We start from the raw sequence: 15,124 nt of genomic DNA on the forward strand, positions 1-15,124 counted from the left end.
TGGATTGAAACTATATATAACACACTCAGAAAACGGGCAGAAAAGGAGCAGATCACAAACAAAAATTCCATCAGGGGATTTAGATGAAATGATGTTAAGAAAACATTTGCAATCTTTGGTTTGCTTTAATGCAGAGGCCTGACCAAACAGTAACAGAAACTTGTGCTTATCAAGTTTAACTTCAATTTACCTGACACACAATGACAGATGATTTTACACAAGGGATTCCTGCATCTTTAAACATTTCATAATTAATACATTCATTAGATTTGGTACATTTTTTAATAGAAAGGCAACTCTAGAGTTGTTTAGAGTTTTCTTCCCATATTGTCTTTAACTCATTCCTATTTCTTTTAGAGGTGTCTGCTTTTTTTCACCATTCACTACATGGGTCAATTTCGAGTTGCAAGATATATAAACATAAAAATCTCTTTATAACAAAATAAATATCTAGGAGCCCCTCTGATTTAAAATAATTTTATAAAGCCTTACAACTGAGAAAATTTAAGCCTCTCTCTCCTTCCCCCAGTTCTTGGTAATAGAATTTGATCCATAGAACCAAAGTGGATTTTTCACTAGCAGGTGTGAAAACTGCCCCCAAGCTGTTCAGCCAATTTAGAATGTGGTAGGGAGTAATTGAATCCTGTGCCAGTGAAAGATGATATCATCATAGCTACTGGCACCTAAAACTGATCATGCCCACAGCAAGGCCCCACATTATTCTTCAAGGATAATGGGACAGGAGAGACAGAACACAGAAAAATAGGTCAATGATAATGCAAACTCAGAAGATGAGGGAGTGCTGTGATTCACTGATATAATATTTTATCTAACCTGCTGAACTGCACAGACTTTTACAACTAGCATGCCTCTGAAGTAATTAACAGGGCTGACTTATTTCCACTGTGCCAGCTCCCCCAGTAACCTGTTGTCAAGTAGCTGAATAGAACCCTGTTCAGCTCTGGGAAGTCACACAATAATAACAAACCCTTATGTTGGTCTAATACTTCGCAGTTTATAAAGTGTTTTGAACATATGGCCTCATCATTCAGTAAGATAAACAAGTAGTTATACTCCCATTTTCAAGATGAAAGAAGAGGTTGGAGGTTGGCACACTCCCTTGTAGGCTGGTCGGTCACACCTGAGCTGTGGCTCTGGAACTCAACTCCTCATCTTGACAACTCCAAAGCCTTGGTTCTTCCCACTGAGCTTCAGCGAGGCAGTCACGGAGACAGACAGTCTCCTCCCTGTTCTTTCCCCAACTTTTTTTTTTTCCCCCATCATCCAGATTTTTTTGGAAACTCATATGGTTATAGAAGATCCCTAAAGTTAATTGGCAGGTTGTCTGGTTTAAAAAAATAAAAGAAAAGGTAGCACCTTTGGATTCATTTTGGGTTATAGACATGGTATAGTGTTAACTCATCTTAAACAAAGAGTAATGTGATGTAACAATGCTTTAACCTTCTGAACAAAGAGAGGATAAAAAAATGCTGTCGACATGGAGTCTAAAATTAAGGAGCATACTCATGCTGTCTTTAATACTCATGAGAGTTGTGTAATTAGCTCCTTTACTTTGAGGATGTTTGGGAAGGATCATGTTTGCTCATTCTCTGAGGAAGGGACTAAAAGTTCTTTTCACCCAAGACAAGTCTTACTGAAGTCTTAATGAACTCCTGTTTAGAGTCCTAAGTAAGGACAGAAGTTGATGGGAAGAAGAATTTCCATGGCTTTAAACTTTTAGACAAGAGTAGATTTGCTCAACTTGATATTAGAAGTAAATGAGGAGAGTAACACATAACGTGTTTTCAAACTAGCTTCTCATAATGTGCTACAGGGGAGAAATGCATTTTCAATGGTCACAGGGATTATGAAGCTCTCCAGGGAGCCTGAGAAAAGTCTTCAACACATTCTGAAAAGGCTGTTACAGTGTTCACGAGTTAACATGCATGTCAAATGGCACAGTCATTCCAACTGTCCTCTTATTACAAACTGGAATTTATATTGGAAATACAAATACTCTCAACCTATATAAACCCAGAGTAAAAGGGACCATGCCCTTTCTTGAAATAAAAATGCTATTGAGATTAAAACATATCAGATTTTATTTCAGTTCCTCCCAGAGCAAATCGGTTTATTTCATTTGTTCATTCATTCAACAAATATTTATGGAGTGCTGAGAATATGGGCACTGAAGATTCATTGGTAACAAGACACGACACAGACCATGCTCCCTAGGAGCTGACACTCAAGTGAGAAAATTCACATTTAAAATATTAATGGACAATTACACTTCCAATCAAGATGGGGAAATAGTGACCAAATTTACTCTCTCACTTGAGATAACCAAAGCAGAGAAACAGAAATAATACATGAAACAATGGTTTTCAAGACATTGGACATCAGGCAATGAAAGACAGTGATCCTAGCTGTGCTCACCTCCTCCCATGACCACATCAAAATTACAACTAAACTACAGAACAACCATCATTGAGAATCACCGGAAGTCTAGCTGAATAGAATTCCTATGATTAAGGATATACAGAAGAAGCCACAGTGAGACTGATAGGAGGGCAGAGATATAGAATGGGCAGGCCCCACACCCATGGTGTGACGATTAAGATATGGAAGGGATATCTCAGTTGTGGAGGTCACCCCTGAGAAGCAAGGGGTCCCATCCCCACACCGGGCTCCCCAGCCCAGGGGTCCTGTGCCGGGAAGAGAAGTCCCTACATCTTGCTGTGAAAATCAGTGGGGATTCCATTCAAGTGAGACCAAGGGCTGCGGGAGTCCCAGGAAACCTCTTAAAGGGCCAGCACAGGGAATCACTCACTCTGAGCTCCAGCACTGAGGCAGCAGCTCAAAAAGCATGAGGATCATACAGGGAAGAACTGAATTGCTGAGCTTCAGGGCTAGTGCTGGAAGGGCAGCTCTGTCCAGGAAGCCACCATTATTCCTTTGTTGAGCCCTTCCCTCACGCAGCCTACAGGTATAGGCAGGCACCAAGTCTGAGTCTTTGTCAACTTGGCTAACATCATTAGCTCTGCCCTAGTGATTCCCTGAGGCCCCACCCCACCCAACTTGTGGGCTCACCCACACTGCTTCCAGTGGTTTTTCCATACAAACAGCCTATTTTGGCTCCTGCTGGGACTTTGCTAAAATCTCTCAAAGGTTCACAAACCACAAACAAGCAGCATCTGCCCTCACCATGCCCATACTTCTTGCTAAGCAACCCCAAGCCCCACTAGTGGCAGCCAGCCTCAGTTCTCAGCTTAGTCTCTCCCAGGTGCCTCCAAGCTCAGCACAAGTGGCAACCATCTGCAGACAACTTGGTACATCACAGCAGGGGACCCAGGCTGGATATAAGAAGCAGTTAACCTTGGCCTGCACCAGAGCCCCTCCTAAGAGGCTTCAGACCAACACACCCAGTGGCCAGCTTCAGATAACATCAAAGCACCACCTCCACAAATGACACAAAGGGAAGACTCAGCAGGCACCAGAGCCCCTGCTAAAGTGAATCCTGCTCCATAGGGTCAGCCCTGGCACAATAACTCCTCCACTGTAGTCATGGCCAGTCCTCACAACCAGTCAGACCAAGGGTCAATCCCTCCCATTGAAGCGCCAACAGCAATCAAGTCTCAACTACAATAGGAGGGCACACACAACCCACACACGGGACACACCTGGAGAACTCAGCTCAGGTGACCAGGGAGACAGTCACTGGGCCCCACAGGACACCTACTATATGAAGCCACTCTACCAAGACTGGGAGACATAGAAGGTCTACCTAATACATAGAAACAAACACAGGGAGGCAGTCAAAATGTGGAGACAAAGAAACACGTCCCAAATGAAAGAACAGAACAAATCTCCAGAAAAAGAGCTAAACAAAATCGGGACAAGCAATAAACCAGATGCAGAGTTCAAAACACTGGTTACAAGGATGCTTAATGAACTTAGGGGAAGAATAGATGAACTCAGTGAGAATTTTAACAAAGAGATGGGAAACAAAACGTGGAGATAGAAAACATTAAAAAAAAAAGGAACCAGTCAGAAATGATGAATACAATAATTAAAATGAACTACATTAGAGAAAATCAACAGTAGATTAGATGAAGCAGAGGATCAAATCAGCTATTTGGAAGATAAGATAGCAGAAAACAGCCAATCAGAACAGTAAAAAGAAAAAAAATTTTTCAATGACAGTTTAGAAGGTCTCTGGGACAATATCAAGCGTACCAACATTCGCATGATAGAGGCACCTGAAGGAGAAGAGAGAGAGCAAGGAATTGAAAACCTATTTGAAGAAATAATGACTGAAAACTTTCCTAACCTCGTGAAGGAAATAGACATACAAGCCCAGGAAGCACAGAGAGTCCCAAAGAAGCTGAACCTAAACAGGCCCACACCAAGACACATTATAATTAAATTGGCAAAGGTTAGAAACAAAGAGAGAATCTTAAAAGCATCAAGAGAAAAGCAGTTAGTTAGTTACCTACAAGTGAGCTCCCATAAGACTGTCAGCTGATTTCTCAACATAAACTTTGCAGGCCAGAAGGGATTGGCAGGAAAGAGTCAAAGTGATGAAAAGCAAAGATCTACAACCAACAGTACTCTACCCAGCAAGGCTGTCATTTAGAATCAAAGGACAGATAAAGAGCTCCCCAGACAAGAAAAAGCTAAAAGGAGTTCATTATCACCAAATCAGTATTACAATACATATTAAAGGGAGAAGAAGAAGGAGGAAGAGGAGAAAACAAACAAACTCCCCAAAATACGAACAAAAGAGCAATAACTACATACCTATCAATAATTAAATGTAAGTGAATTAAATGCTCCAATCAAAAGACATAAGGTGGCTGAATGGATAAGAATGAAAGACCCTTACATATGCTGCCTACAAGAGACCCATTTCGGATCAAAAGACACACACACAGACTGAAAGTAAAGGGATGGAAAAAGATATTCCATGCAAATAGAAATGAAAAAAAAAAATAATAATAATACCCACCACCAACAAACTGGAGTAGCAATACTTATACCAGACAAAACAGACTTTAAAACAAAGGCCATAACAAGGGACAAAGAAGGACCCAGTAATTCCACCTCTAGGTATTTATCCAAAGAAACCCAAAACACTAATTCGAAAAGACATACACATTCCTATGCTCATTGCAAAATTACTTACAATACCCAAGAGATAGAAGCAACTTAAGTGTCCATTGATAGATGAATGGATATAGCACTCAGCCATAAAAAGGAGTGAAATCTTCCTATTTGTGACAATATGGATGGAGCTATGCTAAGTGAAATAAATTGGACAGAAACAGGTAAATACCATATGACTTCACTTATATGTGGAATCTTAAAAACAAATTAAATGAAGAAACAAAACAGAAATGCATAGATACAGAGAACTAACTGATGAGACCAAGGCAGCTGGAGATTGCAGCATAGAGTACCAGAGAGGAGACAGTTGCAGAGAACCCAAGATATCTGGAGAGGGTCCCCTTCTAGTATTCAAGAGAGTACCTACAGATGACATCATGTAAATGAGGCTGGGGAAATAATCATTGGAAAGGATTAGAGGGGACAGCATTCAGCACTCACACAGGCACCTATTTCCATCAGTCAGACTGGAAAACTCATAATTCATGGGGCATGGGGAAATCCTCCTTAGTACTGTGAAATAGTTCATCCTAGACTGAGCACTCTTCCAGACCTCCTCAATAAATTACAAAAGCAAGACCCATAAAGATCAAACTATATCTAAGTTACTTAACTGCACCCCCAAACAAAACTTAAAGTGTCTAATAAGATAAAATTCACAATGTCTGTAATCAAATCAATGATTACAAGACATGCAAAGATGACTCATATTGAAGACTTGTATCCAGAATTTTAAAAGAACTCTCAAAACTCAACAATAAGAAACAAACAACCTAGTTTAAAAAAGCAATGGGCAGGTGATTTCCGGCACTTTCTAGTCTGCCTCTCACCTCAGCTTGCCCAGGCTCCAGACACTCTTCCTGCAGCTCTCCAGCTCCTGAAGCCACTGCTCTGGGTCGTACGCCTCCTCTAGTGATAGACCCATGGCCCACCATGGGGAACTTGACCTGACTGGCGCCACACTGAAAACCAGTTTGGGCTGGTCGAAGTCCCTAAATATTTGTCACAGCAGTGGGCGAAAGCCCCTGGCACAGGTGAGGTTGGGAAACTGTGGATTGCCAAGAATCAAGGAAGGACCAAGGTGTCATTTATTATGAATGAGGATCTTGCAAATATTCATGGTATTGGTGGAGAACCAGCTTCAGTCAGTACTCCTAGAGAACATCCATTTGTCTTGCAAAGTGTTGGAGGACAAAAATTAACAGTATTTACTGAGAGCTCATTGGATAAGCTTTCATTGGAAGGAACAGTGGTACAAAGAGCTGAATGCTGACCTGTTGCCAGTGAAAACTACATGAGATTAAAGAGATTGCAAATAGAAGAATCTTCCAAACCTGTGAGGCTACCACACAACTAGACAAAGTTGTGACAACCAATTACAAACCTGTTGCCAATCATCAATACAATATTGAATATGAAAGGAAAAAGAAAGAAGATGGAAAATGAGCTCAGGCTGATAAACAATATGTTTTAGATATGCTGTTTTTGACTTTTGAGAAACATCAGTGTTATAATCTTAAGGACTTGGTGGACATCACCAAACAGCCTGTGGTGGACCTGAAGGAAGTCTTACAAGAAATTGGTATTCAAAATGTAAAAGGGATCCACACGGGAGCTGAAGCCAGAGTACAGACATTACCAAGGAGAGGAAAAGAGTGATTCGGAAGACTCTAAATCAGTATGTTCACAGAATAACGTTGATATGTGAACTTGAGTGCCATCTGTTATAGGAGTAAAATGGCTGATACTTTAATTTCTGTAGGTAAATTTTTAAACAATAATTCTTGACAAGTTACCTAAGTGTTTTTTGAGGAGAAAGAACAAATTTATTTATAGACTTATATTAAATCAGATTACTGATGATGGGGTTAGAGTTTGGGGGTTAAGAGGTTTTTGTTTTTGAATATTAACTTTTAAAATGTAAAATTAGGAAACAGTTTTTAAATGAGGACTCTGTCCTTATTTTTATATCTGAGGAGCTGAGGTTATACAAATCCAGAGGAATGGCAAAGCAAGAAAAACGTAGTCAACGACAGAAACTCAAAAGGAATAAAAAGCCAAAGTTCCTCATTCTGAAATAGTCAAAAAACAAAGCTGTGTTTTTTTTTTAAATAGGTGATCATGTTCCATAGTCACATGCATTAATAAAAGGAGAACTATTTATACTAGGAAACTGTTTATACTAGGATAACAGTTTTCATCAATAGTGACATAAGAAATGGAAAAAGTCACGGTCAATTGGTGTTTATTTGCTTTTAAAATAATTTGAAATTAAATGTTTTCCAACAGTTCAAGATATGTCTTCATCATCAAGATTATAAGTCTCTCAAAGACTGACTTTGCCCTAGAATTTTATTGCACACTCAGCAGGCATGTATCGATTATCATGTGACAAACTAAAGGACAGGTGTAGGGTGAGGCTGCTGCATATACACAGAAAGGTTCATGCCAATTCCTGGGGACTGGAAATGTTTCTTTTATCTTTCTTTTTAACTAATTTTAAATAAAAGCAATACATGTCCATGGTAAAAACAAAAAAACAAACAACAAACAAAAAAAGGCGAGATTTGAGATCTTTACCAAAGATGACAAATAGGAAAATGAAGATGCCCAGCATTTAAGTCTTAAAAAATGCAAATTAAAACCACAGTGAGATACCACTTCTCACCTATTAAAGTGGTAAAAGTTTTTAAAACTGACCATACCAATTGATGACAAGAATGTTAAAGAACTAGAACTGTCATACACAACATTGGTGGGAATGTAAAATGGTATAGCCCCTTGGGAAAACAGTTCAGCAGTTTTTTAAGCTGTTAATCATATACCTACCACAATGTCTCAGTCATACCACTCCTAAATATTTACCCAAGAGAAATAAAAGCATATGTACACAAAAAAGCTTATACACAAATATTCATAAAAGCTTTATTTGTAACAGCCAAAATTTGGAAACAACCCACCTATCCATCAATACGTGAGTGGATAAATCTATCCACTGAAATACTAAGGTATAGTAAAAAATAAAAATTGAAAACAGAAAACAAAAACAAAACCTCTTGATACATGTCACATCAATTCATCTCAATATAATTATACTAAGTGAAATAAGACTGATAAAAAAGAGTACATATTACATGATTCACTATTAGATTCTAGGAAATGCAAGCTAATGTATAGTGACAGAGAGCAAATCAATCCTTGCCTGGGGAATGGTGGTGGGTGGCATGTGGGGTGGGCAGTAGGAGAGGGGTAACAAAGGGGCATAGGCCATTTGACATGATGGTAAGTACACTATCTTGATTGCAGTGCAGTGATGATTTAATTTGGTGCATGATTTAATTTGGATGCCTGACAATTAATTAAGTTCACGAACTCATCCTAGAAAAAGTGCTACATCAACACTTAGCACATTGTACACTCTAAATATGTGTATATCAAGTATACCTTGGTAGAGCTATTAAAAATATGGGCTCTACATTTTAGAAATTCTGGCTAACTTCATCTTTAAACATTAATTATTAATAATTAATTAAATATTAATTAGATTTTGGTAAACATATTTTATAACTTTATTTTTAAAGTTGCAACAAGGAAAATAAAAGGTATCAACATTATCTTACTGAAAAACAATGTTGTATACACTAAGAACAAGTACAAAGTAAAAACGAATTCAGTCAGTAAATAAAACCAAATCTGACATCATTCTCAACAATGAATAAAGCCACTCAGAGTCAATCATTTGGAGTCTGCCAGTCGTCTGTCCTGTATAGTGCCATGGTTTCCAGGTTTGGGAATGTGAACTGCAGTCTTCAGTGTTCTCCAAGCTCCTCTATCAGAGGCCGAGACCCTCCAGGAGCCCAGGCAGAGGCCACTGGCTTTTCCTGACTAGAATCAGACCCCAGGTAGGCCACCTCCCTGCACACCCCATCGTTGTTAACAAGCAGGGCATTGCTTTCCTCTAGAAAGGGACCTTGCAGGGAACTGACTATCTTGGATTTACTGCCTTTGAGTTCTTCTGGTTCTGAAGCTGAGTCTTCTGTCTCAGATGGTATGGTGCTGTCTGGTTCCTCCAAAGCACCTGCCTCAGAACCAGAGGGAGGTGTCTGCTGCCTGGAAGTGGAATGGGCTGCTGTCAATGCAGCTTCTTCCTCCTGGACGAGAAATGCTGCTGCTTCCAGCTCTTCCAGTTCTAATCCCAGCTGGGCCTTTGTCAACGACACTTCTTTTAAAGCTTCTGCAAGAGCTGCCAACTTTTTGGACCTTGAAAACCATTTTAAGAAGAAATATTAGGACTATTCATTAATTGGCCTGGGGACAACAGGGTACAAAGCTTAAAGAAATAACAAAAGAAAATTGGGTCCACCAGGATAAATTCCAAAACAGATAAAAGATATACAAGAAATGTAAAAAAATGAGGCTAGTAAAAAGTGTTACAAGGAAGCATAGGAGATTTCCTTTATGATCCTAGAATGAGGGTGGCCTTTCTAACTGTGACTCAAAATCCAGAAGTCATAAAAGAAGACTGATAAATTCAACTAAAAAAGCCCAACTACTTTGGTAGGTCAAAAAAGTCATAAAAGAGGAGTGACGTCATAGGAATGGCGGCAGCGGGGCGCACTTTTTGAGTTCTCCTCTGGATCTTATCACAAACGGAACATCTATAACCCATCAAAGGACTCTCTGCTCATCACACAGAACAGCTAAGAGACTCATGCAAGGATTACTTGCAGGAGGGCAAATTGGGCAAGCAGGGGAAGAGGGAAGGGAGCAGAGCGGAGACCTAGCTGCACCTGCGGCGGTGGAGATGTGGCCGGCACCCGTAGCTGCAGAGACGCATGGGGTCCCAGGATGGAACAGAGAACACAAAAGCCAGGAGGTGGGCTCTTTCCCTGCATCCCACAGCTGATCTCTCCTGCCGAGGGGGCAGCATATCCAGCATTTGAGGCAGTAACCTCAGCTGAGACCTCCAGTTGGGCCCTAAGTCGGACAAAGGACACAAACTCCATACCTGGGCCTCTCCCCCCACTCTCCCAATCCTAAACCCCCTCCAAGAGACTAAAACTGACCCCTGAACTGAGGCGCAGTGTCAGATTACAGAGGAGCCTTAGTGCTCAGGCTCTGGGAAGACCAGCGTACAGCTCTGACCCAGGGAAGAAGCTGGGAAGAGTGTAATTTTTGCTGGGCTAGGAGAGAAGAGACTCCTCCACCCCAGCCCCAACCTTTTCTGGCCTGTGGGAAGAGTGTGACATGGCTGGGCTGGGAGAGAGAAGACCCCTTCATCCCCAGCCCCTACCCTTTCAGGCCTGCCTAGGGCAGGACAATTACAACTGCGGAGACACTCCCATGGATCAGCAGTAGGCAGCAGACATAGCTCTGAGCTTTCAGCAGCTCAGAAATCTCCTGCACACACACACACACACACACACACACACACACAAGGAAGAAGTGCCCTAAGACTCAGGAGAACTGGACACAGGGCTGGTGGTGCTACTCTCAGTGTGCATATGTGCAGGCAAGGGCAGAAACTGCACTGACTTTCTAAAAACTACCATCCAGACCCCATAGCCCCCCTCATCTAGAACTGCAGTTCCGAGGTCACTCTGGACACCAGGTGACCGGCTCTGCCTGCACAATACACAAAGGACTCTTTAGTACAGCAGAGGACAACCTGGAGATTACTTGGTGGGCTTAAGCCAAGACTGGCGCTGCTTTTTTTGTTTTGTTTTGTTTTTATATCTTTGACATCTTTGCCTGTGTTGAGTGTGGGTTATCAGTTGTTTTTACATGTGAATGCATTTGTTTTTTTCTTTGTGGTTGTTATTGTTGTGCTTGGTGATTTGCTTTGTTCTGAAATTGCCCTACACCAGGGACCAGCTTAAGAGGCACAAGATTCAACACAACCAGAGGCCAACTCCAGACCAAACCAGAGTACTACCGGGTTTGACCTACAACTGACACACCCAGAGGGAATTCTCTACAGTCAAAAGAGCCCATAGAGGTCTAACCTCATTTAAATGGTCAACTCTCATGCAGCAGAACACCCTGCGGTGGGTAGAGCCAAGTCTCACAACTAGTCAGCCTAGGAGTCAATCCTACCTACTCACAAGTGAAAAGCAATTAAAGATCAACTTTAACAGGACAGTATATACAACACAAGAGTCACCTTTGGAGCACACGCAGAGGAGAAGAAGGAAATGGTGCAAGTCAAATATAAAGGACACATACTACATAAGATCACCCAGCAAGAACTAAGAACTCTAGGGGATCTACCTAATACATTGAAGCAAACACAGCGAGTCAGCCAGAATGGGGAAACAAAGAAACATGTCCCAAATAAAAGAACAGAAGAAACCTCCAGAATTGGAACCAAATGAAATAGAGGTAACCAACCTATCAGAGACAGAGTTCAGAACACTGATGACAAGAATGTTTAAGGAGCTTAGAGACGACATAAAGAAGGATAGAGAAATCATAATGAACAACCAGTTAGAACTAAAGAACGCAATTACTGAAATAAAGAAGACACTTGAAGGAATTACCAGCAGATTAGATGAAGCAGAGGATCAAACCAGCGACTTAGAAAACAAGTTAGCAGAGATCACCCAAACAGAGCAACAGAAAGAAAAAAGAATAAAAAACAATGAAGATGGTTTAAGAGACCTCTGGGATAACATCAAGAGTAACAACATGCACATCATAGGAATATCAGAAGGTGAAGAGAGGAAGCAAGGGATCGAGAACATATTTGAAGTAATAATGTCCAAAAACTTCCATAACCTGGTAAAGGAAACCGACATACAAGTCCAGGAAGTACAGAGTTCCAGCCAGGATAAACCCAAACAGGTCCACACCAAGACACATAGTGAAAATGTCAAAGGGTTAAGACAAAGAGAGATTCCTAAAAGCAGCAAGAGAAAGAGAGCAGGTTACATACAAGGGAACTCCCATAAGACTATCAAATGACTTTTCTGCAGAAACATTGAAAGCCTGGAGGGAGTGGCAGGAGATACTCAAAGTGATGGAAAACAAAGGCCTACAACCTAGATTGCTTTATCCAGCAAGGCTATCATTTAAAATTGAAGAAGAGATAAAGAGCTTCCCAGAAAAGAATAAGCTAAAGGAATTTATTACCACCAACCAGTATTGCAAGAAATATTAAAAGGACTTCCGTAAACAGAAGAAAAATGAAAACAATCTAACTACAAATTTAAAAAATGGCAATAACTATGTACCTATCAATAATCACTTTCAATGTAACTGGATTAAATGCTCCAATCAAGAGACACAGGGTGGCTGAGTGGATAAGAAAGCAAGACCCTTGTATATGCAGTATACAAGAGACTCACCTCAGATCAAAAGACACACACAGGCTGAAAGTGAAGGGTTGGAGTAAGATATTTCATGCAAATGGAAATGAGGAAAAAGCTGGAGTTGCAATACTTATATCTGACAAAATAGACTTTAATTGAAGAACATATTAAAAGACAAAGATGGGCACTATATAATAATAAAGGGATTGATCCGACAAGAGGACATAACCCTAGTAAACATCTATGCACCCAACATAGGAGCACCTAAATATATAAAACAGATATTGACTGACATAAAGACAGAGATCAACAGTAACACTATCATAGTAGGGGACTCAACACACCTCTGACAACAAGGGACAGGTCTTCTAGACAGAAAATCAATGTGGAAACAATGGCCTTAAATGACACATTGGACCACTTGGATTTAATCGATATTTTCAGAGCATTTCACCCCCCAAAGCTGCAGAATACACGTTCTTCTCAAGTGCACATGGACCATTTTCCAAGATAGAAATATGTTAGGCCACGAAACAAGTCTTCATAAGTTTAAGAAAATTGAAATCATACCAATTGTCTTCTCTGACCATAGTGCTATGAAATTAGAAATGAACTACAGGAAAAAAACTGGAAGACACACCAATTCATGGAGGCTAAATAACATGTTACTAAATAATGAATGGGTCAACCACGAGGTCAAGGAAGAAATCAAAAGATATCTCGAGATAAATGAAAATGAAAACACGACAATCCAAAATCTATGGGATGCAGTTAAAGTGGTCCTAAGAGGGCAATTCATAGCACTGCAGGCCTACGTAAACAAACAAGAAAAATCACTAATCAACAGTTTATCTTCACACTTAAGGGATCTGGAAAAAAAGAACACAGCAAAATAAGCCCAAAGGGAGTACAAAGAAGGAGATAATAAAGATCAGAGCAGAAATAAATGAAATAGAAACCAGAAAAACAACACAAAAGATCAATGAATCCAAGAGTTGGTTTTTAGAGAAGATAAACAAAATAGACAAACCTTTAGCCAGACTCAATAAAAAAGAGAGAGTACCCAAATTAATAAAATCAGAAATGAAAGAGGCGAAGTGACAACAGATACCACAGAAATACAAAAATTTTAAGAAATTACTATGAGCCAACAAATTTGCCAACGTATATGCCAACAAATTTGACAATCTGGAAGAAATGGCCAATTTTCTAGAAGCATACAACCTTCCAAGGCTAACTCAAGAAGAAACAGAAAACCTGAATAGACTGATTACCACCAGGGAAATTGAATCAATAATCAACAATCTCCCAACAAACAAAAGCCCTGGACCAGATGGCTTTACAGGTGAATTTTACAAAGCGTTCAAAAAAGAATTATCACCTATTTTCCTCAAGCTCTTCCAAAAAATCCAGAAGGAGGGAAGGCTCCCAAACACTTTTTACGAGGCCACTATCACCCTGATCCCAAAATGAGACAAAGACACCACCTAAAAAGAAAACTATAGGCCAATATCTCTAATGAACATAGATGCAAAAAACCTCAACAAAATATTAGCGAACAGAATTCAACAATACATTAAAAAGATCATACACCATGATCAGGTGGGATTCATCCCTGGTATGCAAAGGTGGTTCAACATCCGCAAATCAATTAATGTGATACACCACATTAACAAAATGAAAAATAAAAATCATATGATCATATCAATACATGCAGAAAAAGCATTTGACAAAATCCAGCAGCCATTTATGATAAAACCCTTAAGAAAGTGGAAACAGAGGGATCATATCTCAACATAATAAAGGCCGTATATGATAAACCCACAGCTAACATCATACTCAATGGGGAAAAGCTAAAGCCATTCCCCTTAAGATCAGGAACAAGGCAAGGTTGCCCACTTTCTCCACTCTATTCAACATAGTGCTGGAAGTTCTAGCCCCAGCAATCAGACAAGAAAAAGAAATAAAAGGCATCCAAATTGGTAAGCAGGAAGTAAAATTGTCATTATATGCAGATGACATGATACTATATAGAGAGAACCCTAAAGACTCCACCAAGAAACTATTAGAGGTGATAGATGAATTTAGTAAAGTAGCAGGATACAAAATTAATATTCAGAAATCAGTTACATTTGTATATACCAATAATAAAACATCAGAAGGAGAAATTAAAAAGACAATCCCATTTACAATTGCTTCAAAGACTATAAAATACCTGGGAATAAATTTAACCAAAGAAGTAAAAGATCTGTACTCAGAAAATTATAAGACACTGAAGAAAGAAATGAAAGAAGATACAAATAGATGGAAACATATACCATGTTCATGGATAGGAAGAATTAATATAGTTAAAATGTCCATACTACCTAAGGCAATATACATATTCAACGCAATTCCTATCAAACTACCAACAACATTTTTCACAGAAATAGAACATATAATCCTAAAATTGATATGGAACTATAAAAGACCCCGGATAGCCTCAGCAATCTTGAGAAATAAGAACAAAATGGGAGGTATAACAATACCTGACATCAAATTATACTACAAGGCTACAGTAAACAAAACAGCATGGTACTGGCATAAAAACAGACACATAGATCAATGGAACAGAATAGAGAGCCCAGAAATAAATCCATGCCTGTAGA

At 39.7% G+C, this 15,124-nt stretch overlaps 1 protein-coding gene and 1 pseudogene across 2 annotated transcripts in view; one reads left to right on the forward strand and one right to left on the reverse strand.

The window, feature by feature from the left end:
• The first annotated feature begins 348 nt into the window (after positions 1–348).
• Positions 349–7,960, forward strand: LOC141567247 (general transcription factor IIF subunit 2 pseudogene; annotated as a pseudogene).
• Positions 7,961–8,077: 117 nt separating this feature from the next.
• SHQ1 (SHQ1, H/ACA ribonucleoprotein assembly factor) overlaps positions 8,078–15,124 on the reverse strand; it is a 167,230-nt gene continuing 160,183 nt past the window's right edge. For both annotated transcript variants that reach the window (XM_019717052.2, XM_088798545.1), the window contains exon 11: positions 8,078–9,426. In XM_019717052.2, the coding sequence (XP_019572611.2) occupies positions 8,976–9,426 (451 nt within the window). In that variant the 3' untranslated portion in view covers positions 8,078–8,975. The remainder of the gene's footprint in view (positions 9,427–15,124) is intronic.

Source organism: Rhinolophus sinicus, chromosome 5 (genome assembly GCF_057876585.1).
Source record: "Rhinolophus sinicus isolate RSI-liver-muscle chromosome 5, RSI-T2T, whole genome shotgun sequence".
Classification (NCBI taxonomy): domain Eukaryota; kingdom Metazoa; phylum Chordata; class Mammalia; order Chiroptera; family Rhinolophidae; genus Rhinolophus; species Rhinolophus sinicus.